The sequence below is a fragment of the Eleutherodactylus coqui genome, chromosome 1 (genome assembly GCF_035609145.1).
Source record: "Eleutherodactylus coqui strain aEleCoq1 chromosome 1, aEleCoq1.hap1, whole genome shotgun sequence".
Taxonomy (NCBI): domain Eukaryota; kingdom Metazoa; phylum Chordata; class Amphibia; order Anura; family Eleutherodactylidae; genus Eleutherodactylus; species Eleutherodactylus coqui.
Window position 1 is genome coordinate 298187430 of NC_089837.1, and position 25939 is coordinate 298213368.

The 25939-nt window shown below is 41.0% G+C and overlaps 2 protein-coding genes across 2 annotated transcripts in view; one reads left to right on the top strand and one right to left on the bottom strand.

The window, feature by feature from the left end:
* Positions 1–25939, bottom strand: part of LOC136573095 (CYFIP-related Rac1 interactor A-like) — a 119208-nt gene that overhangs the window by 89425 nt on the left and 3844 nt on the right. The window lies entirely within an intron of this gene.
* Positions 1403–25939, top strand: part of HPCAL4 (hippocalcin like 4) — a 34507-nt gene continuing 9970 nt past the window's right edge. Inside the window, exons 1-2 of the mRNA XM_066574329.1 lie at positions 1403–1645; positions 24681–24858. Of these exons, the coding sequence (XP_066430426.1) occupies positions 24697–24858 (162 nt within the window). The 5' untranslated portion in view covers positions 1403–1645; positions 24681–24696. The remainder of the gene's footprint in view (positions 1646–24680; positions 24859–25939) is intronic.

Sequence of the window (25939 nt, forward strand, 5' to 3'; positions counted from 1 at the left end):
TCTTAGGTTATTTGTTAATCCGGGTATACAGGCAGGTAGGAATTATTAGGGGTTGATCCAGGGAATAGTCTGATTGCCATTAGGGAGTTGGGAAGGAATTTTTTCCCCAAAAGGGCTAATTGACTTCTGCTCTTGGGGTTTTTTGCCTTCCTCTGGATCAACAACACAGGAGGATAAACAGGCTGGACTAGATGGACATTGTCTTCATTCGGCCTTACGAACTATGTTACTATGAAAATCAACTAGACTTCTAGCAAATAGTCTGTATTTTTCTGTTGTAGCACCAAGGAAAAGGACAAAAAGGCAATCAAAAATAAACCAGGTAAGAAATTGGAAACTGTGAGCTCCAAAGCCAAGACAGAAAGCAAATCATCAAACTGGCAGCATCTTGGTGGTCTTTGTGGATGTAAACCTGCTCTATCCTCGAAGCCCTGTGCAGAGAAGCACTGAACAGCTATGGGGTTTTCCCCTAAAATTGATTTTGAAAAGCAGTTATAATTAATATAATAGAAAATTATCCATGCAATGTATATTATAGGGGTTATCTGGGCAGTGTCCGCTGGGATACACCGGATAGGAGTGGAAGCAATGCTTTGACCCCTGTGTAGTGGTCGGTGCTCGTAATTGCAACAGGACCCCAGCCTACAGTTACAAGTGCAGCAACCATTGATTTCAATAAGAGGCGCGCTTGCAATTATGAGCACTGACCACTACACAGGGGTCAAAGCAACGCTTCCACTCCGACCCTGGTGTATCCCAGCAGGCACTGCCCAGATAACCGCTATAAGGCTATGTTCACATTTGCATTCTTCTCTACCAGATTTTCATTGTTCTGCGACAGCTATAACAGTATATCATGCTGTGTTTTTCTATCCAGCTGACAAAAAGTATATCTGACAGACCTATTCTAAGTCACTTGGGTCCGTGTGGCTCTGCTACAGATCTCTCATGGTTCCTGTAAAAATGGAGTCTATAATCCCAGTGGGAACAGAGCCTTACATGTAAAAAAAAAATTTGAGACTCCTATTTGGATTTCCAAGCATAGCAGTATTCTGTCTTTCTGACTTACGTCATAGCATTACATGGAAGCTAGATGGAAGTAAATGTGAAAAACCTGTTCCCCACAGATGTCTTCTTTTACTGCATTACTGCCTGCATTTTCCATTACTTCCTACGACTAGATACATGTAGTCAACCCTGTATTTGCAAATACATGTATCTCTGTACGTGTACACATGTGAATATCAATTGCATCATTCCATTGGAGTGCTGCACACTTTTCTTACAGATTCTGTTTCCATGGAAACAAGTCAATGTGTGCAGCCTCTTAATACCCTTACTGAACTAAACAGTCATTTGCAAGCCCCAAAGCTACCAATAGCCAAACCTGCCCCTATAACAGTGTAATACTGAGCCACAAAGGCATCACACCTGAATGATTGATAGGCCCACCAATGACGGAGGCTAATCTGTGCAGGAGGAGGGACTATGCAAATGAGTGACTGGGAAACATCGTGATCCAGGGTCTGTTTATTGCCCCCCAAAAGCAGCTCATCGTGACCATTCGAGACATCTCAGACACAAGAACAGAGAACAAGATCAAGATTGTGGGAGAAAATCAGAGAGAAGGCTAGCTATTTGTGAGGTGAGTCCATTCATATTCATTGCTATATATATATATATATATATATATATATATGAGTGTTGTGTAAATGAGGGTGTGCACTGTGCCATATGGCTGCTACTCGGGTGCTCCGCTCAAGTCGTTTTATACTAGAACTCTAGGCAACGATTTGCTATCCTGCAGCAGCAGCTTCTTTTCTAGTCCAGGCATATGAGGGGTTAACAGTCTCCTTTACAATAGGCACATCACGTTTAATATGCATGGGGGATAAGAACGTATTTCCATAATTGGGGAACGCAGTTGTCCTTCGGAGCACACATGTGTGCAACAGGTGCGAAAAATGCCAATAGACTTCAATGCACGGCACTGTCTTATCTCAGCTCCATGCTATGCATATTGATCAAGATGCCTAAGAAGATACATTTGTCTCGACCAATGAACGCAGATGTCTTAAGACACATATAAACAAATAGAGGTATTGCTATAGGCATCATTTTTGCTACATATACATAAACAAACAGGAGACTAGACCCTCCCTTGACAGAACCGTGTGGGCTTTCAGTGTGAATAGCACAAGAGGGTGGGGGTGACAACGCTTTGCGGGGAAAGTGAGGCATATAAACACCCTCAGAATGCACTCTGGGAGCTCTGTGTGTACCAGGCTGCAGTTACCATGGAAACCACCTCAGCACCAGCTCACACTTATACAGGACAGAAGATGGGGCTGAGACGGCATTTCTGAGGGACTAGGAAAGAAGAACATTTCTCATAATCCTGTACCAGAAGAAGCAGTCCTAGTTTTTACTTGAATAGTGCCTGTCACACAAGAAAGCCACTAAGAGTATTTAATCAATTGCATATACAGAAGTATTACCAGCAATGAACATTCGACAATACTTAGAGGTTGTCAATTTTTCTATGAATAAGGCTGCTCTCATATCTGCGTTGGAACCTCCAGTTCCTTCACAGATCCGGCTCAAAATACTGGAAGAAACAGCGCTGTATGTAGCGCTTTTTCCTCCATCCAAAAGCCAGGCAGCTAAGTGGAAAAAGCGGATGGACCCCATTATAGTCAATGGGATCCGTCCAGCGCTGTTCAGTCCCGTACAGAGACAGGGGCCGATCGGCCGTGGGGATTCCGCTTTTCTGCTCCCCGAACGGAGCAAGAACGCGGAACCCCGAGTGCAGATGTGAAACCATTTGTATAAGTAAAAGTTATGCAACATTCTATTTTGTTTAATTTTGTAGCATTTTCAAGTTGCTTCTGCTTATTGAAAACTACCTCTGACCTAAAACGGTTGTCTGAAATATAATTTTTTTTCAGTATTTTTTCATGAGTATTTTTCAGTGAGCAGACAACCCCTTTAAGATTTGCCACAACATGTCCAGTCTATGCAATCCTCTTTGAACTAGGCAGTCAGAATGTGAGACTGATACATTTTACTTTTACATTGTAGCAAAGTATCAGAAAAGGAGAGAGGTTCTTGCTGTGGTTGACTTACTTAGCTCACAAAGGAAAATGGTGAAGAGTAAAGCATACACACACTTTTGGGCGACTTTTCAAATAAGCTGTTATGTGTATATACATGAGGAATAACACTATTTCCGGCCATTGTATAACTTCTATATGGTATTTTTAACCGGTTTTCGCCCTCTGCAGGCTCCATCTCTAATTCCTATACACTGCAAACAATGGGGGGCAGGATTACTTCTTCTCTATCTCTCTGTAGCACACTTTTACAAGTAACAGCATAATGGAGGACATTATACAGCAGTATAGATGTAATTTCAGCGACTGTCAGACAGTAAAACATTTACAGTTAGCTACAGCAGCACTTTTCTGTAAGTCTCTGCTTCTGTGTCCCTCCTGCAGTTCTCTCCTCCTCTTCTTAGACTTCTATGGACAGCATGAAACTGCAGCAAGGAAAGATGCCACCAACATCCTGTAATCCATCTCAGTGTCTCTGTTACTGGAGAAAAACTCCTCAAGCCAACAGGATGCACTTTTGCTAATTATCACATTGCCTATCACGTAAACACAATGTGTTTGCAATGTGTAGTGCTTATTTAAAAAATATATTATTAAAACAGCATCCACTCAGCCATAGAGTTCAAGGCTAAAGTTCTTTTTGCTTCTTTTTCAGCTGCTGCTAGAGATGTTTGTTGCATGAGGAGTAGTTATACAGCTAGTATTGAGTTCAGTTGTAGCTGTATAAAACTGTATGCAATGAGCTCCCCCTAGTAGTGCTAGCAGGAAGTCAGAACTTAATCATTTAATGTGGCCACCCAAGATTCAAGCTCACATTTGCCTTTTACCTTTTCTTTTTTTAATCAAAAACAGAGCCATTCTCATGAATGGACTGTGATGGATAGAGAAAATAAATAGATGGGAATTCCCTATGGTATATTTCTCAAAAAGGCAATTAATTTTGTAAAATGTCACCTAATTGATGCAAAGGTCAGGTATTATCTGGCGGTATTCTATTGCCAATCCCCCTGGTGCTGCTGATCTCTTTTGTGGACTTTACAGCGATAACATCATAGAAGCAAGGAGGAGAAAAATCTTTGGTAAAGAAAGTGACCAGCAGCCTAATTCCATTCTTTTCTGGAGTCTACTTCTCCTTTCTTCCATGTCTTATGTCTGGTGTTTCAGCATAGCGCCATTCACTTGCAGGGGTGAACTACAATACCTAACACAACCTATAGAGAAGAATGGTGATGTTTGCGGAAAAAGGAAACTATTTTTGCCCTAGATATTACCATTAAAGGGGTACTGCAATAAGATTAAGTTATCCACAATCCATGGGGTAGAGAATAACTAGCTGATCAGTGGGAGTTTGACTGCTTGGAGCCCCACTGATCCCAAAAATGGGGGTTCTGTCAGTCCCAAAATAATTGGAGTGGAGGTTATGTATGTGCTTCCCTCTTCCATTCATTTCAATATCAGTTCTGTAAATTGCCGAGTTCAAGCTCTTGGCAATCTCTGTTGCTCTCATTGAAATAAATAGAGCAGTGACTCATATAGGTGACCTCAATTCATTTGGGGACCCCCATTTTCAGGATCAGTGGGAGTACCAGTAATCAGACCCCAACGATCAGCTTATTGTTCTATATCCCATGAATAGGGGATAACTTAATATTACTGAAATACCCTTTAAGTTTTACTCATCCTAAACCATGTGACTTCAGAGGTGGACACCACTTGATCCAGTGAGCAGGTGAGTATATACGATACAGCACCCGGCTCCCTGTCACCCCCCCCCCCCCCTTAGGCCTCCCTCACAAAGGCGTTTGCTGCGTTTAGTGTGGTTTCAGCAGCTTGACATGCGTTTTGTTAGCGTTTTGGCTGCGTTTTCAGCACAGCTTAAAATGCAGCTAAGGAAGCCGAATGCCACCACTGTCTGAGGAAGGCCTTATACCCACCTAGCAGGCACTGCCTGGGTCCCTCCCGCTGTTCTTCGATGTCCCTGAAGGCCTCCAGGTACTTGTCATCTCTTGATGGTAACAAGGTTAGAAGACCCCTCCTTCAGCAAGAGATTGCTCTGATTGGCTGAGCTCCAAGTTCAGCCAATCAGAGCCAGTGCTCGTTGCACCAATCACAGCCATTCACAGGAAACACGTGTTAAAATAAATTATTATTTGCAATATGTTAAATTAACATGAGCAATTTTTTTACTTGCACCTATAGTACGAGATCCAAAAAAAAAGTGTGTCCTTTTATTAGGTGATTTTCTATAGGTGCGTTAAAAAAATCTCATTGCACTTACATGCCATGCAATGAATATGATGATTTTTTTTCATTACAATTATTGGAATGACAGGCAATGTTTTTCACATGCATGAAAAAGCACGTACTGCGATGTAAACTGCATTTCTAACGTAGAATTACATAGCAGGAGCATTAAAAATTGCATGTTAAATAAGTGCGATATGGGTTAAGATTTTTTTCAATCTTTTTTTTTTACCTCTTGCCCATGTACATTCAGCCTTAAAACACCTTATGTAAAGTAAAGTAATACTCGTAGGAAATTATTCAGACAGTATGATAGGGTGGCGTTTGCCCGTGAATTCTCGTTCTTACCATGGCTATTGTTCCAGTCTTTGGATTAATTGATCTATGTTTGTTTAATTGTACATCTGAGTGACATGCAGGATAATTTTATGCCCATATACTTTGCTTTCTTAAGAATACTTTTATTTCTGTGTGCCTTTAATTTTAAGGGAACCAATTTCCTTTTCATTGCATTTATGCAATATTCCCTATAATGTCTTCACCTTAAATTTAGTAAAGGTACAAAATGTATTTAGCTTAAAGCAGAGATCAAGGCTTTTTGCACACGGTATAGCTTGGACTCTTAGAGCAGCACTGCATTTCTACATTACGGATCCATAAGCACTCTGTGTTCCACCATGTGCTGCATTTGAGATGCACCGCATTCTCCCCTAGAAGCTTCTTAATGGTTGAGCATACCATGATCTTTTTTTCTCTAATTCTCACATATTTATTAGAAAGAAACGGTGTGCCTCCATGTAAGGTGCAAGGAGGTACAGCACACGGGCTATTGGACTTTCATGGGCACCATCGTATTCAGATAATGTGTCAAACAGATGCATAATACAGACATGTGCATGAGGCTTAATAATCAGTTTCTAAAACCTCCAATGTAAATTATATACTTTGATCATAGACATAGAGAGCTGTCATATTCATGGCAATTTAGTAATTTCCTCAATTGATAATATACTTTTTTGCACACAAATATTAGGATCTACTCAGACTAGCGCAAGATTTCATTTCATAGTTATTTTTTGCAGCAAGAATGGAGCAATCTAAAGAAAAATGAAAGTCTGTAGGACTCCATTGTTCCATAGTAATTTAATAGGAACAATTCAAAAACTGATCGGTCAAAACTGTCATAGATCTATTAAGAATGGAAGACATGATAGCAATGTAAACAGAGCCGTATAGTTGATTTCTAAGTTGTATAAGTTGCTTCTACAAGAAACTACCAATGACATGAATATTAAATCAATTATATCATTATTGGCAAAAAATGTTGACTTGGCACATGAATACATAACCAGCACTCTGCAGTGTAGCACTTGCCCATATTTATTTGCAAATTGTTAAACTTATTGCTGTATAGTAAAATTCCAACAATCAGCAACCCTTAAAATCGCATTAGCTCAATGTTGTCATATTTCAATATTATGAGATAAAACACAATCACCTAGAAAAAAGTTACAGAAGTCCACTGACGTAACTATAGGGGATGCGGTTGCAGCCGGGCCCAGGAGCCTTAGGGGGGCCATAAGGCCTCTCTTCTCCATATAGGAAGCCCAGTATTATGAATAAAGCATTATAATTGGGGGCCTTGTTACAGGTTTTGTATTGGGGCCCAGGAGCTTCAAGTTACACCTTTGCGTTAAGGGGTTAAGTGAAGTTGAGGGACCCCAAAATAAACTTTTGCACTCGGGCAAAAATGCCCATTAGCCTTTAGCTACGCCCCTGCAGAAATCCATAAAGTCCATACTAGTCCATAAAGACTAGGCTATTTACATTACGGCATCTAATAGATAATGTAATGTAAGTAGACTAGTCTGAATCACAGATCCTAATGTTAGGTCATTATACAGCATTGACTGTACACAAATATTCAACATAGATAAATGGAAATTCATAAAAGGCCATAAACATCAGCAAAACTACAATAAACTGAATGACAGGGAATTTACTCCTAGAATTTATTGCACAAAGCATTCCTCTAGAAAATATTTCTATCAGCAGTTTTGAACATTTTAAGGCACATTTTGTTCTAGCAACAATTATTTCAGCTTTGATTAATTCTAGAGAATTGCATAATCAGAATATAGGGTTAAATGGAATGGGCACATGTACCCCTGAAACTAATGAAATTTATTTTTTCTTAAAAGCATAGCGTATAATTTTTATCTACAGGTGCAGTGACCAAGGAGCGGGTCACGGCCTAGAAGACAGCGGGGTAGAGTTTGGCCCTGTCACGGTGGCCCTACTGTCTCCCACCCGGAGGGTAACCAGTGACACGTCCAAGGGCCGAGGGCAGGTTATCTAAAGGGGAACCCAAGTGATGGATTACCTTGGGTTCTGTTTTGTCTCGTGACCCCACCGTTTCTACCACAACGGGGGGATTCCTGGATGATGGAGTAAATCCTCTCCTATGTAGCTTCCGTGGGGGGATCACTGGGTGATGGAGTAAATTCACACACACATGGGTACAGTTTAAGACACAGCCTCCGGAAAAGGACGGGCGACTGGTCGTTTTACTTAACTCGAAGAACAGTACAATTCAGCAGCTTTTTGGAAAATGATGCAACAAGGAGGACTCACAGGATGTCAGGAGAAATCACAGCCACAGTTATCTGTAGGTCCTGGCCCAGCATAACATTTCTCTTTCTCTCTCTCTGCCGGTTTCACATTGACGGATGGGAACACACTGCAGAACTTCTGGGGAGTAGCAGTCCCCACACTCGCTAGGCCATCCTCCATTCTGTGCCTGTGGGTTGAAGGTACCCACAGACAGCTGCCTTGCATTCCTCTCTCTAGCAGAACTCAGAACAGACCCCATTCCCGCGCAGACTCAGAACACATAACTCAAGCATCATCACGTGACAGACAAACGATACAAAACCAGACACTCATCTACATACCAGACATCTAACTCTTTCAGTGCTGCAATTAGACAATGCAAACCAATCTTGCAACATGAAAGTAACTGACAACAAAAGACTGAACATCCACACCATTAAAAAAGGGGCTCTGTTGTACTGGGCCACTACACAGGCTTCTACCCATATGTGGTATCTCCAATGGGAGACACTTTCGTTTTTCAAAGAAATGGACCAAAAACATTTTAGATAATATTTACTTCCTGTTACTTATATAGTGCTTACATACACAGCAGTGCTGTACAGAGACTGTCATCGTACACAGCAGTACCTGTCTACAATGGGACTAATTTCCGTATATGAGAAACAAACACACATGCATATACCGGGGCCAATTTTATAGAAAGCCATTTAAGGCTGGGTTCACACGGGGCAGATTTGCAGTGGAATTTCTGTGCTCAACCACCTGCGTGGAAATTCCGCTGCATTTATAGTAGCAGCAAAGTGAACGATATTTTGAAAATCTCATCCACATGCTACGGAAATAACCCGCCCAAAACCCATGTGGAAACTGATATGTGGCGCTGAATTCAAATTTGTGATATTTCAGTTGTGTCACAGTCTCCACTGTGGAATTCACCCCCTCTCAATGAAAGGTTGAATTCTGCACAGGACTTCGCAATGAAACACGCTTCAAAACCCACACCATTTGGAGGCATGCATTCCGCAGCTGACCTGCAGCGGAATGCCCGCTGCGGACATTTTGCTAGAAATCAGCCTTGTGTAAGCACAGCCTAACCATTAGAATTTGAGAGTGGTTTTGCATCTTTCCCAGTTTTCATTTTCCAGGGAATCACTTTCTGTCTCCTGACTTATTTGTCCACATACAAAACAGTCCTATATATATATATATATATATATATATATATATATATATATATATATATATATATATATATATATATATATATATATATAGAGTAATAGAGTGATGAGTAAGTGCTGCTGTGCTTCATCTACAGATAAAGTCATACTTGCATAGGATGCATAGACATGGTCTTTACATGGCCGCTAACTTTTCCAACAAGTTGTGCTTATATGATAGCCAGTGTGATAACTAGCATAAGTGCAATTTATTTTATTTTTCCTAACATGACGTTTTGTCCTGAAAAATCACTCTAAAGTTCTCCCTTCCTCCTAATTTGTTGTCCATCACCTGCTGTCAATTGCATTACGGTGACAGCACAACAGCAGAACAGGAAGTGGAGGAAAGGGACGAGTCATCGTGTTCATCAACATCTATTCTATGAGAGCAGAGGGGAGGGTAGGAAGAGGATAGAGAGATACACAGACCTTGCTGGAGCCAACAGTGAGTTATGTGGTGCTATTTAATCACACCTACACTGCTCACTACTGCTGTACAATGTCCAACATGATGATTTTAAGTGAATAAGACAACCTTGTAGTACTCAGAATGGCAGCTATAAATACAGTGTTCTGAGTAGGAACAGGTTTGTGCTCAGATGTAAACACTGAAGAGGCTGCAGTGCTCGTGCCATGAATCCTTCAATCAGCTGATTGTTAGGGATTCCGAATGCCGGACTCCACCAATTGGATATTAATGGCCTATCCTAAGGATAGGCAATTAATTTTAAAAGGTTGGATAACTCCTTTAACATTGCTTTATTGACCACTTTGTTGTAGGAGTTACATTGTGATCTTATTCCCAGGATATACTTGCAGTAATGTCTGCATATATCTTAACTTTTACATATGGGAAAAGAGATGGGAACATGTGGCATGTACAGTGCAAGCTGCTGTTTTACAGGTATAAGCGAACATGTGCCATATACAGTGCAAGCTGCTGTTTTACAGGTAGAAGCCCCATATTATGCTGTTCATATCTTCACAAGTGCCCACATGGTAGTGCCAGTCCAATAATGACAGCCACACAGAATTGTACATATGAAATATCCAGTAGAATATAGTAGCAGTAAAACAGATCTACACACTGCAGATGTTTTCTTGCGGTATGTATTTTTAAATCAGCAACAGGTGAATTGATATTGCAAATTTTCTCCATTAACTTCAAAAGTCTACTGATTTTACGGCGGGTTACCTGAAGAGCCAGAAAAAAAGTCAGCCCTTGCAGGTGTCAAACCAATTACATTTTTTTTTCAGAATCCACAGGAAAGTTAGCAATGGCAAATCTGCAATCATTCCATAGAAGGCCGGTCTCATGCGACTAAATAGGAATTGTGTATTCCGTGAGCGTTTGATCCACGGTAATACGCGGATCAACCAAATATATTGGATTACATAATTCCGCTCAAATTAGCAGGTCAGAATTGTGCAATCCACTCATGGAAAATAGAATGCTGCATGTTCTATTTCACCACGGAAATTCTGCAACATAGAGGCCATTATTCTTTATGGTCGTGGATTTACCTGCAGCCCATATGCAACTAAATTGTAGCATGAGAAATATAAACAACAGCAAAAAAAGGTATACTGCGTATGTACCACCTACATGAGTACGCAGCCGTACGCAGGGTCACAGCAAGGCTCACAGCTGGAATTCTCTGCGGGTCTCTGTAAGTGGATTCTGCATATGGCAGTGTGAGCCCAGCCTAATTCAGTGTGAATTTTCTGTTCCAAATTTCCGTGCGGAATTTTGTAGCTTTGCTATATAAATTTTCTAGAGTAAATCCAATTCGTTTTCATTTAGCCTAAAAGTGACAGCCTTTTCCCTGTAACTGTGCCAGCATAGTGATTCTGTTGCAATGCCAGGAATAGTGTCATGATAACAGTGTCAGGAACTATGCCCATGTAATAGATTAACCCACAGAGCAGCAATAACTAAACTAGTCACAATCTCTTTATAACTTATATGGTCACTAGCATTTCAACAAACTTGTGCTTATGTAATAGCCAACATGATAACTAGCAAAAGTGCAAATCACTTAATTTACCTAAAGTGAGATATTTGTCTCACTTCCATCTAACTTGCCATCCACTGCCTGTTGTCGTGTGACATCTATAACAGAGACACCAAGATGGAGAAGGGGAGAAGGAGTTAGCTGCTGAAGGGAGATAGAAGCAGAGAGTTTCACACCGACGATGCTACAGCTTTTAGTATGTGCTTTATCTCACCTCATTGCTAGAATCACATCTACATTGTATAGAACTGATATATAATGTCTTCCATGATGCTGTTACTTATGAAAGTTTGCTATAGATAGAAAAGAAGCTATCCTATAGCAGCGTATGGAGACACCATGTAGAGTAGTTACATTCCAACCACCAGTTTCAGAAATAAAGCACAATGGGATAGCGCCTTGTATAAACCACAATGCTAGTAAATAGATGAAATTAAAGGAGATGTCCCGCGCCGAAACGGGTTTTTTTTTTTTTAAACCCCCCCCCCGTTCGGCGCGAGACAACCCCGATGCAGGGGTTAAAAAAACCACCCGCACAGCGCTTACCTGAATCCCGGCGGTCCGGCGTCTTCATACTCACCTGCTGAAGATGGCCGCCGGGATCCTCTATCTTCATGGACCGCAGGGCTTCTGTGCGGTCCATTGCCGATTCCAGCCTCCTGATTGGCTGGAATCGGCACGTGACGGGGCGGAGCTACACGGAGCCGCTCTCTGGCACGAGCGGCTCCATAGAAGACTACAGAAGACCCGGACTGCGCAAGCGCGGCTAATTTGGCCATCGGAGGGCGAAAATTAGTCGGCACCATGGAGACGAGGACGCTAGCAACGGAGCAGGTAAGTATAAAACTTTTTATAACTTCTGTATGGCTCATAATTAATGCACAATGTACATTACAAAGTGCATTATTATGGCCATGCAGAAGTGTACAGACCCACTTGCTGCCTCGGGACAACCCCTTTAATAAATAGGACTCACTTGGCGTAGACCCCAACCCAAAGGATAGAGTCTGTCACCACACCCGTAGTCCTAGTTTGCAGGATACGTCTCTTATGCACATGGTCATCCAGAACTGAAGAGCAGCAGAGCAAATGCAAAATGTCAAGTTTTGGTGGTAAAAGATGATAAAAATATAAAAATATCCATGCTCGTAAGATATGTATATGTTATTGGAAATTTACTAGGAGAGGAAGGGGAACTATCCCTAGAAGACATGGGTATAAACAGCCATGAGACCAAAAAATAGTGTAACGATGGAAAATGTATTACATATAGCAAAAAAAGGTAGGAATACAAGAGATGCAATGCCATTTGGCGACTCTCCATCGCCTTTTTCACGAATCACATATACTGATTGTACAAGGGGATGTATAAATAGGTATGGCAATGCATTGCACAGATACAAAAGGGTGAGCGGTTAAAGGGGGGGAATTACAATAAAATAAGTTCCTTCATGTAACACACAATATGTAGAATATGTGCGCTGTTAAAAAGTAAAAACATATATTGTTGATTATTCCCTTTTATTGAATGTATATTTTACATATTGTAAAAAGGCGATAGAGAGTTTCTTTTATATTTTTATCATCTCTTAACCATCAGTTTCAGGAAGACTGATAAGACACTGAGCCTGCAGAGGGGAAAATTAGTGAAAAAATGCAGGCTACAAGTCATATGACACTTAATGAAATCACTGCGGGCATTCCGCAAAGGAATACCTGCAGCAGTCCCGCTAGGTGTGGATTTGGCTGCGTTTTAAATTGCGGATCAGCTGCAAAACGTAACCATTGTATTTTAAGGGTTATCTATAAAACTAAGATTATGATAAGAGCCAATAACGCTACAGGAAAAATCTAAATCAGCAATGAAGAAATCGAAGCAGTTCAAGACTTCATGTTCCTCAGATTGAAAATGGACTGCAATGGAAAATCAGGACCGGAAATAAAATGATGAATCATGCTAGCTCACAGCACAATGTTAAGCATGGATAAGATCTGGAAAAACAAAGGCATAAGCATTACAACAAAATGCTGGATAGTCAATGCAATAATCTTCCCAATCATAACTCATAGCTGCGAAAGTTGGACACTGAAGAAAACAGATCAGAGGAAGTTTGATGCCTTCAAAGTTTGGTGCTGGAGAAAACCCCTACGAATTCCTTGGACGGCTAAGATCATGAACAAAACAGACCCACACAGCATCAAACCAAAGTATTCATTGGAGGGCAAAATTACAAAACAAAGACTCTCATACTTTGGCTACATTATGCGAACTAATTCATTAGAAACATCTATAATGCTTGGAGTGGTCACCGGTAAAAGAAGACTGGGCAGCCAAAGAACGCGCTGCTTGATACTATCAAAGCCTACACTAACATGCAAATGATCGGACTGAAGAAGCAATACAAAACAGAACCGTGTGGAAAGGACTAATCCATAAAGTGTCTGCGAGTCGGCCCCAACTAAACGGATAAAGATAGATTTCAAGGGTTGAATTCTGCAAAATAAATCGGCAGTATAAATGGAGCTGTGAATTTAGAGTCCGCAATGTTTTTCAAAAACGTTGCAGATTTGTTATAGGAGAAGGAGATCCCCATCACATTAAATCTCCCTACACATTAAATCCCCAGATTAATCACATTAAATCCTCTCCACGTGGCTTGTACTGTAAATGTTGCAGAAATTCCGCAGCATTTCTGGCATTCTTTGTAGAGTTATGTGCCATCACTAACACACTCATTTTATCAGTGTGGAATGAAACATTATCCATTAACCCTTTGCAATCCAATTTTGGATTCAGGGTTTCCTAAGGGGCTTTCTCTTTCTGCCATTATACAATGTTGCCTTCTGCTGGCTAGAGCCAGTTCTGCAGTATTTGATATGGTGGAGAGGCCAGTAATCTACAGTAAGAATACCCTGCCGGATGTCTTCCAACATCAAAGCTGTACAGCCTTCAATCAGAATGTCTTTAGACGTCAGACAGTGGATTGGAAAGGGTTAAAGGGGTTGTCTGGTTTCAAAGTCATATTTTGTAAAAAGGGTGCCAAATTACTGAAAACAATAAAATAAAGGATACTTACCCGCCCTAAGCCCCAGCAATGTAGCGCTGCAGCCCCACGATTCCTCCAGTCTCTATTGACAGTGGAAGTCAGGTGACCACTGTCTGCCAATCAGAGGCTGCAGTGTCACCATACAGATCTCCTGGCATCATGGCACCTAGGGTGTGAGCACTTAAGTTAGGATCACGTGATTGCGTTATTCACTGATTGAGTGTAAAAAGTAGTTATAAATGATAATATCTGTCACACTCATTCATAGCACAATAAGGTGCCAACAGTTGGCTGACAGTGGTCTAAATTGGTGTTTTTAGACATCTTAAATCTCTATTGTATGTCTAGTTTTAGTCTTTCTTGTTCTTGTTCTTCTTCTCTTTTCCAAATTTGTTTGCCTTTTCCCTGGCTACATCTTCTCTGGTTCAAGTCAGACATTGTTTCTTCTCACAACTTGCCCTGACACTTATTCCTCTTTTTTAATTACTACTATACAACATCCTCTCAGTCGAGGTTATAAATATGGCTAATTTCAATCTAAAGCCAAGGAATAAAGAGTATTATGTTAGTGAGTGAAGCAGTAGTTAGTAAAGGATTAGGATTGCCCAGGGATCAAAAAGGATCAAGATATCTAACAATAATACTAGTGCAAAGCTGCTTCCCATGAGAGATTAACAACTAAGGATGTAAAATTATCAGAATGAACTTTCAGAATTTATCATTACCCTATTCTTTAGTTTATGGTTCAATCATTAGGCACAAAGAACATATTCACAAAATGTCAGGTGCAGCAAGTTACAGGAGCATATTGACCTTATGTTATTAAGATATAACAGTAATATACCAAATAGACATACAACACCTGAAGAAATATAAAAAGGGGTTTTCCTATCATTTTAATTCTCCATATGTTGCATATCAGTAAACACAGAAAGCCAGTTTGATAAGGAAAAAAGGAACACTTGTCTTACTACTGCATATGGTCAATCTGTGGAGAAAACCTTAAGAAGCCCTACTTTTGTTTACATATCGAGTGCTACAATACAGAGATGAGTGCTATAGCTAGGGAAGATGTCAACACACCCTCCAGTTTCTCACCTAAATACACTCTTGGTCAGAAAAAAAAACAGGCCCTAGATGAAGTTGTCATTTTGCTGCAAAGTTCGGCCTGCAGTTACATCTCCAGCAAATATGCAAATGATTAGAGTTGCGGTGTGATTAGATGAACGGTCTTGCCACCTGAGGCCCTAAAAGTGGTTCCACCCTTGGGCTATAAAAAGGCTCTCAGAGGCTACTTGTGTGTAGTGAACCTTTTTTTTCACTTGTGTAGAGTTTGTTGACCACTAGACGCTTCTACGTTGCAATCAAAGAGATTTCAGCCAGTTAACAGAGTTTAAGGGGGTGCATTTTTGGAATGCGAGAAGCTGGATGGTCATATCAATGAATTGCCGACACCTGGGCCGTTCTGACCAGACTATTAGGAGGCGCTGGGACCAGTGGATGCGTGAGGGCATGCACAGAAGGTGACCGGGCTCAGGATGCCCTTCACAGACCCCTAGTAGAGAAGATCGTTTGATCATCCGACAGACATGATCAACTCCAACTGTTTTGTTGTCTGTCCATCCAGAGACAGGTGGCACTATTGTTACAGGCCCTTATGTATATTGGAACCATTTCCAAGTGCTTGGCTGGACATTTTGTTTCACGGTACCCATTACATGTACTGTCTTTGACAGCCACCCACTGTTGTCTCTGTTTGCAGTGATGTTATGAACAATGAAACTGGACTGCTATGGAGTGGAACTGAGTTGTCTTCAGTGATGAATACAGGTTTAGTTTGGGCACTGATGATGGCTCTATTTATATCTGGAGACCTAGGGGTGAGCGCCCCAATCCTGCTTTTGCTGTGGATCGGCACACTGCCCCCACTGCTGGTGTGATGGTCTGGGGGGGGCCATCGCATACGATATTCAGTCACCCCTAATAGTGGTATGAAGGACAATGACAGCTCAGTGATATGTTCAGGACATCCTGCAGCCTCTTGTGTTCCTCTCATGGCGGCTTCCAAGAGGCATTTTCCAGCAGGATAATGCTCAGCTGCACAGAGCAAGGGGGTCACAGGAATGTCTCCCCAACAATGTCAGATTTCTGTGGCTGCCCGGTCCCCAGATTTATCACCAATAGAACATGTCTGGGACCATGTCGGACGCCAACTTCAAAAGCCTACAAGTTTGTACGATCTAGAGGCTTAGTTACAGCAAATGTGGAGCGATATGCTGCAGGATACCATACAAAATCTGTATACCTCCATGCCCGCCTTATCACATCTTGCATCCAAGCAAGAGGTGGTACAATAGGGTACTAGAGCCACCTTTCAAGGTTACAATTAGGCTGCATCCACACAGGCAACTTTATCGAGAGATTTTGTCACAATGCAACAGTGCTACAAATCGCAAGTATGTAGAGCCCATGCTTTCCTGTGGCTTCTTCAACATGAGTGATATTTTGTAGCCTGCGACATTGCAAGACTACAAAATTGCGGTATGCTCTATACAGTCGCTATTTGTGATTTTTTTTTCTAGCTCATGTTTCCCTATAGAGCCTTCTTTTGTGTTACATCGCATTGCACGAAAACGCAGTTTTCGTGCTGTGCAATACAACATTGACAGTAGGAAATCCTACTGCAAAATTAGCTAAGCCCTAGCTGCATAAAAAATTTTAAAAACATATACATCACCTAAGAAGCTTTGTCAGTTCTGACACGTCTTCTCCCTGGTCCCTGGCAGTTGTCTTCAGCATCTATTCTGGCCAGGGATTGGAAAATCCCTGCCTCCAGAAAGCACTGACTCTGATTGGCTGAGGGCCATAGCTCAGCCAATCAGAACCAGCACTTGATGAATCAGTCACAGTCAATGAACGGTTGTGATTGCTTCATCGAGTACTGGCTCAGATTGGCTGAGCGTCACAGCACTCAGCCAATCAGAGGCAGTGCTGCCTGGAGGCCCGTCTTCTCCCTGGCCAGAAGAGATGCTGAAGACCAGTGCTGGGGATGGAGAAAAAGACGGGGCCAGAGCTGGACAGCGCTTCTTAGGCAATGTATTCTTTTTAAAAAAATTTCTCTGCAGCTAGGGCTTATTTTCAGGGAAGAGCTTATATTTCTAGTGCCCCCTCACGCTTTTCCCCAAAAATCCTTGCACGTGGTGCTAAAAGTCGCGCGATGAGGCAGTCATAACAGGTAAGATTTTAAATGGACATGAATGGGACTTCATAAAATCTTTGCTATGAATGTCTTAGCCTTGGATTTTTGTGGCATGATTTCCCAAATGACTGAAATGAAAAATAATATACTGGAAACTAAAATATAATTCTTGATACAAGCAGTTCCAAGTAACATTTCTTAGAACTATGTCTTTAAAATAGGCACCCTTTGGCAAAACATGTTTTGCATTAATGGTTTCACTATGTTAGTGGTGTGGTTCTAGTGGTTCACCCGGCCCAAACTGGGCCCTAGAAAACAAGGTTAGACAGGGCATCCAAAACAAGTGCAATAAAAATATAAACGTGCACTCACTGTACTGTGGCTGCACTACAAAAGGAAATAAAAAATTACACTCTGTAGGCCCCAAGAAATATCTCAGCATTGAACATATGAATTTTGAATTGCTTCCACGGTATCATGCACCTGCATACATTTATTTCACTTTGCTTTGGATGTGCAATCTAATCTTATTTTCTGCATTGTACATGTGGCTTCCCCTGCTTTGATCATGTACTTCCCTTTGTGCCAGGCTGATTTTAAAAAACAAATCACTGCATATAATAAGATTCAGAGCCATCTTCAATAAACCACCTATCATAGCACAGTTGACCCCTAAAAAGTTATACTTTATATAAATATTAAATCACCCCAAAACACTTATATGACTAATAAGTATAATCATGAACATATATATAAGAATATAGGACACTAATATATACACAGGTACAATGGTATATAACTCACAATTAAGTGGACCCTACCAAGTAAGGCTGCCTGTCCACAGGCGTTTTTGCATTGCGTTCCACGCGGCGATAATCCAGCCGTAGGGAATGCAGTGCACGCTTTCCATAGCAACGCAACCCCCTGTCCATGAGCGAAGAATCATAGCGATTCTCCGCTCATGGGCGGCAAATCGCAGCATGCCACAAATTGCCGCGATTCTCCGAGGTGAGCCTATCTGTCAGATAGGCTCACCGCGGAGATCTGTCAGATGGCTCATGCTCACCGGCGGCAGGATATCGCAACGCCTGTGGACAGGCAGCCTAAGGGTCAGGATAATTCAGATTTCCAGTGATATGTGGAGCTTTATAAAAATGTCAAAATAAAGCAATAAATATACCTAACTGTGTGGTGGTTGCCCCAGAAAGAGTGTCCTCCCTCAATGGTGGCTGTCACCTGATATGCACCCTATAGTGCCCTATATAAATGCTCAATTAAAAAAAAATACCCAACGCATTTCACCCAAGCGATTTCTTGCTGGGATTATCAGGGGAACAAAAGAGAAGCAAAAGGATGAGGAATTCTGATCATCCTCAATCCTGTGATGCTGACACCTAAATAGACGACGCCATAATTCTGTCCATTTGCGGGATATTTAAGCATCAGATGGGTCTGCCTTACTCCACAATTAGCCAATAGAATCATTCCTAATGCCATAGTAACATAGTACTTTAGGCTGAAGGGAGACAATGTCCATCTAGTTCAGCCTGTTTCCACCCCCCTTGTTGATCCAGAGGAAGGCAAACAAAACCCCCCAATGCTAGCATAATCTAATTACTTTATACATGCGTATTCGTGAATATCATAGCGTGCAATGGAAAAACTCACAATTCGTTTCAGTGAACAAATATTCATAAGTGTAATGCAAACAAAGATTCTTAAAAAGCGAACGCAAACTTGAGCTATATAATGCAGGTAAAACATAGTATAACCAATAACAATCAGTACGCTTAAAATTGACCACGATAATAACACCAGATAACAAATAAAGAATAGAATACTTCTTTTATGCCTATACTAGTTACCAAAGCATTGACGCATACATAGAAGACTTTAAAAGTGGAAGATAGGTGTGGTCCCATAAATGGATGTACATAACTGGGTATAAAGGAATGCCTAATATGCAATCCAAGTTATATATGATAAGGCATGCTGCATGTCCATGCATAATGTTATAAAGTGGGCATATCCTTGCCCTACACATAAAGGCAGGTCAATAATAAAGAACCAAACATCAACCAGAAGGTTACAAAAACCAGCAAAAGAAAGCATCTCATTAAGACCCAGTGAAATCAATGATTTGATCCCATATATCCATTTGATTTTCTTCTGAAGAATTTATTTATCCAAGTCACCCGCCCCTCTTCCCCCCCATCCCTAGGTAACCTTCTAACAATCTCAATTTTCAAAGATTTGGTATCCCCATTATAATGTGACCATAAATCTCTAGCTATGGGGAATCCCTTTTATGTTGAATGTTCTCCAGATGTTCTCCAATTGTCCTTCTCAACTGATGTCTACTGGACAGGAACAAGAGTAGATATAGATGACACCTTCCGTACTGCAATTACAAAAATCAAGTATATAAAATTCTCCTCCATTGCTACCAGCAATCTTTTTTGATTGATCTATAAATCGGCATGCAGTAGATTTACCACGAAACATTTTCCCAGTTTAGGACCCTGGTAGTGGCTGTGGACTAATCTGTCTTGTAGTGATCTTCCACTTCTAAAGGTTAAAGCAGGATGATCTGAGATAAGGACACTCAAGTCCTTATCGTTCTTAAGAATACCCCAATATTTTTTTGAGTATCTCCAAAACTTGACCCGTCCTGTCATCATATGTTATTAATTAGATGGACACCTTATCCTCACTCTTCATTTTTTGTGTAAATACTTCTGCTTTGTCAGTTCTTATGGCCACTTCTAAGCCTGATGAAGAACCCTATCAGCATATTCCCTTTGCCTTTAAGTCTCCTAAATCAGATTCTTGCTCTCTAAATATGCCTGTTGAGGAGCAGTTGTGTCTTTTAGGAATACCACTCCTCACTGATCATGGTGATGACTTTCCCAATGTAGGAGGATATTAGTTCTGAGGCCTTTTAATTCATCCTTTCTATCTTCACATCCAGAAATGTCAACCGATTAAAATTAATTTCACTTGTAAAACTCATTCCGATGTCATTTTGGTTAAGATATATGACAAATCTTTTGAAAGATTCATTAGTACCATTCCATAAGAGAAAGACATCGTCAATAAAATGAAAATAATCTGTGATGTCCATTTAGATTCCTCTTCTCTAAATACAATTGTGTCCTTCCTCCAGCTCAGTAATAAGATGGTATTGGTGCAAACGTACTGATTATTATTATTCATATTGTGTTTTGCCTGTGTTATATATTTTACATTTACCCTCGCTTTTAGGAATCTTTGTTTACACTTGCAAATTTTTGTTCACTTTACTGAATTATGAGTCTGTCCATTGAGCGCCTGCGTGCTAGTATATTTGTGCATGTGCACATATGACGTAATTGCATTAAGTTAGCATGGCATTAGGAATACTTCTATTGGTTAATTGTGGAGTTAGGTGGACCCATCTGATGTTTAAATATCCCGTAAATGGGCGCAATTATGGTGTCTACCATCTGGATGTCAGTATGCCAGGAGTGAGGGTTTTCAGAATTCATTATTTTGTCCCCCTGATGTTCCCAGCAAGAAATAGCATTTATATAGGGAATTATAACTACATATTAGGTGACAGCCACCATTGAGTGGGGACACCTTTTTTGGGGAAATACCTCCACAGTTAGTAGTATTATATTTCTGTAGAAAAAAATGGAAACCTGTTGAAATGGAAGCAAACTGAAGCCTTTCCGTTTGCTTTCCACTTTTTTGAAACCCCATTGAAGTCTATGTAGAAAAAAAGGATCCATTTTTTTTTCAGTTTCTCTCTCCTCCAAAAATGAAGCAAAGAGACAGAAACCATAGACTGAGCCTAACAGCACGTGTGAACGCAGCTTTATATATTTATCATTGTACCTGTGTTTGGTGTCCCAATTCCTAATTAAACTGATTTGTCAGTCATGTAAGTGTTTGGTGTGTTTTTAACATCTATATTAATATAGTATAATTTTTTAGCGGGTCACATTTGCAGTGACAGGCTGATCTTATCTAGAGCTGGATCCTACCTCCTCTAACTTAATTTTGGATACTTAGACCTAAAGAAAGGTGAGTCTGCCAGCATGGGACCCCATCTGAAGAGGTCACCTTATCGTTGGCAGATAGATTCTCACAGTTTAATCAAAATGTGCCCTAGGAATCCCAAATCTATATGCGTAGTAAATATCATTCAATTCAAAATTTATATATTCAGTGATGGCATATTTTGTGGTGGCTGCAACCTGCTGTTTCGCTACTTTTTAACTGGGCTTTAGGGCACGTAAAATTCCAACATATGCATATATCACGACGTGTCAGCTTCTGCTCCTGGTTATTGTGGTATTATGCACTCACAGGAGCAAAACTCGCTCTACCCCAAAACACACGGACAATCCCAGACGCACGGAACGTCAGATGCACCTTAAAGACACACCTCTTCATGGAAGCATACCAAACCTCCTGAACTAGTCCCCACAATGTGCCCCCTGCATAGCTTTCCCCTTTTGCTTATCATGTACATTTCCTGCCCCGTACCTCCTGCACTACCCCCACCCCGTCTGTGTCCTGAAAACTGTATATCGCATGTTATCGTCACATTGCTGAGTTTCCCCTTGCTCCACCTTCTGCCCCTGTACCTTCTGTATCACCCTACCCCCTTTGTTTCCAAATAATTGAATACCACATGTAACTTTTGTAATTTCTGTAAATTTCGTATAGTTTGTGTTCCCCATGTGCCTCGAAAGCGCTGTGGAATAAGTTGGCGCTATACAAATAAAGATTATTATTATTAATAAGACTCTGCAACTGTAAATGAACTTGGTTGACTGTAGGGTGGATTAGCCCAGCCAGCCAATAACCTTGGGTCTGTACACATATATTCCAGTTCTTCTTGACAAAGGGTGCTAGTTATTTTTCTGTCCAGATCCTTGTGTTAACATGCACACTGTTCAGGGCTCTGTTGGTTTGTTTGGTTCCAGTTCTGCCTGTCTGGTTGTTGGTCTGCATTCATGCTGTTTGGTTAGTTGCCTGTTTGATCTGAGTCTGAAGTATTTGTTGTGTCATTGTTTGAGGTATATATCCTGTCTGTATTATGTTCTATCTTCTTCTGGTCTGAACTTTGTTGTACTGCTAAGCTGGAGCATTGTAACATTTGTACCACTGCTCCTTTCTGCCACTTAGGCCTCATGTCCACGGGCAAAATATGATTTAAGATCCGCAGTGGATCACCCGCATGAGGATCCGCACCCCATAGGGATGCATTGACCACCCGCGGGTAGATAAATACCCGCGGATGGTCAATAAAAGTGATTTTAAAAAAAATGGAGCATGAAAAAAAATGGACCATGCTCCATTTTCGTGCGGGTCTCCCACGGGGAAGGCTCCCGCAGGCTTCTATTGAAGCCTATGGAAGCCGTCCGGATCCGCAGGAGACCAAAATCGGAATTTACTCACCTGCTCCGGATCTTCCCTTCTTCGCGGCTTCATCTTCTCTCCGTCGCGGCCGGATCTTTTTTCTTCTGGCCGGCGCAAGCCCGCGGGACGCAACCGATGTGCCGTGCACATCCGCCGGGCTGAAGAAAGAAGATCCGGCCGCGACAAAGGGAAGATCCAGAGCGTGCGAGAGGTGAGTTAATTCTTATTTTTAGCGCTCATGTCCGCGGGGCAGGAGGGACCCGCTACAGATTCTCGATGGAGAATCCGTAACGGGCCTGATTTTCCACGTGGACATGAGGCCCTAGGGAGAACCCTAGGTTCCTGACTTGTCAGGACGACTAATCCGCTTGTAGGCAGGTCTCCCCTTTTCCATTAGACCAGGGTCAGATACATTGTTGATGTTTTATTATTTATATTGTTATTCTCGTCTTGTTTATTAAAATGTCTTTGTATATTTCAGTTTGTCATGTTTTCATGTCCTGGTATTCACCGTTCTGGTTGGACATTATTGTATGCATACATGCAGGCCAAGTATTGTTCCCCTGCATTGTGATATTAGGTGGTCCTTTTAGGACATATGCAAGGCTGTGCAGGCATATATGTATAATCCCTATATGAACATGACAGCATACATTATTTTATAATAATAAACTGTCTGTAACGGTACAAAAAATATCCAACTCTCCTGACCTTAAGCTATTTTTTAGCACTAAAGAATTATTATAGAGGATGTAATCACCTTTGAATTATTGGGGTCAACAGCTTTATAGGTCTCAGTATTGACTTTGCAGCATACACCGCAAGATATTAAAAATCAAATCCCACTAAGCACCAGCCTTTCAGAATCCACCATATTGCTAGATAGTTCATAATGATGAACTGTGATTGATGCTATTATGTGATGTACTGTTTGTAAACTCGCTTGTAAAGGCTGTTTTAGACACAACGATTTCCGCTCAAGAATCGCTCAAAGCCATCTTTTGAGTGATAATCGTTGTGTCTTAACTGCACTGACATCATGCAGTTTCCGTTAAGCGATCGCTGATCTCTCAGCATGCTGAAAGATCAGCGATCAGTTATCAGGAATTCACAGCGGGATACACCTGATACTATTGTTTCAGCTGTATCCCGCTCCCTGAAGACAGGCGGGGTATGAAGAACACAGCGGTCCGGCTGTGTTCTTCATCACCCGCTCGGAGCGCTCGTCTGTATAACAGCCGGGCGCTCCAAGCGAAGAACAGCTGGATGCAGAAGACAAGCGGCCCGCTTGTCTTCTGCATCCTCTGCTCAGAGTGCAAGGTGATCGCTCAACGCTTGAGCGATCACCTTGCGCTGTAAAAAAGCACCCAACGATTATCGCTCAAAAATAGCTCAAAAGATTTTTTGAGCGTTAATCATTGTTGTGTCTAAACCAGGCTTAAGAGGTATTTTTTGTTTAGAATTACCACAATCTAATGTATTGTCATGGGCTCATTCTTGCACATCAAATAAAGCAACCACAAACTAAATATGGTTTACAAAGATTAATGGTTGTCCAGGATTAGACACAAGGGTCTTTTTTCCAGAAACAGTACCACCTGTGTACAGGGGCTGTGGCACGTATTGCAACTCAGCCTTGTACATTGAATGCAGATGAGCTACAATGCCTGACAGCACCCATGTAAAAGAGCAAGCTCAGTTTCAGAAGAAAACAAGGCCCTTGTTACTAAACCTTTAAATTTTAGAGCTAATGACTAACCACAAAAATGTAAAACAGTTTTCTCAATTATCTTTACACGCTATTTTGTTTCAAGCCTTTATACTGCCGAAATGGGAAAACCAAACAGCAAGCTCGCTCCAGAGATGCTGCAAGATTTGGTGCAGAGCACAGAATTTACAGAGCAAGAACTGAAGCACTGGTATAAAGGATTCCTGAAGGACTGCCCATCTGGCATCCTTAACCTACAAGAATTCCAGCAGCTGTATATTAAGGTATTTATGACCACACATGCTGCCCATGTTATACCCATGACCACTAAATTGATCATACTGCCAAAATCTGTTTGAAAACTTAAAAATGAAACACATACTGTACATATGTACATTATATATACTGCATGTATACATATACATACACACACATGGCTCATTCCCATCAATATATATATATATATATATATATATATATATATATATATATACGAAAGAGCTGTGGATTGCCCTTCAACTTTAGAGTACATTAGTACAGACATCAGCCATTTAAACATAAAATAAAACCTGCCTGTTTGGTCTAACTTTACATAAATGTCCCTCACCACTGACTGATGGACTACCCCCTTCAAGCCTAAGGCTACTCTCACACATGCGCTTTTTACCGCGGCATTCAAAATGCGAAATAACACTCCCATTAATTTCAATGGGGCCTTGTGGATATGCACTCGAAGACACCTCGATTTTCGAGCGCTGTCTGCTCTATTTTACTTTTAGCACACCTCATCACCCATCACAATGATGGGGTGCGCTAAAATATGCTTTCAGAGGCAGGAACCTGTGTACAAAAACAAAAGTATAATCGCAGCAAAACGACCGCATGTGTGAGAGTGGCCTTACCGCATAAACAAAACAAATCCAATTTTAAGATCGGTACCCACAGAGGGGTTTTTACAGGTTAGAAGCTCCCACAGCTTTGGCTGTCTGTGTCTCCAGGACAGGGGTTTGCCTTTTAACATCCATCCACCAGAGCTACTCATTAATTATCTCACAGGTGAGTCTGTTCCCTGCTACTTAACAGAATGACAGGGCTCTTGGAGAATTATACCTTCCATCGACTACAACTCTTGTCATTCTGTCAATATATATATATATATATATATATATATATATATATATATATATATATATATGTATATATATATATATATATATATATATATATATATATATATATATATGTATATATATATATATATATGTATATACATACACATGCATGGATCAGGAAGGGTATAATTTCTCCTTAGGCAGAGCACCTCGAAGGTAAGGAGACTTGAACGGCATGCATGCTTCTATGAGA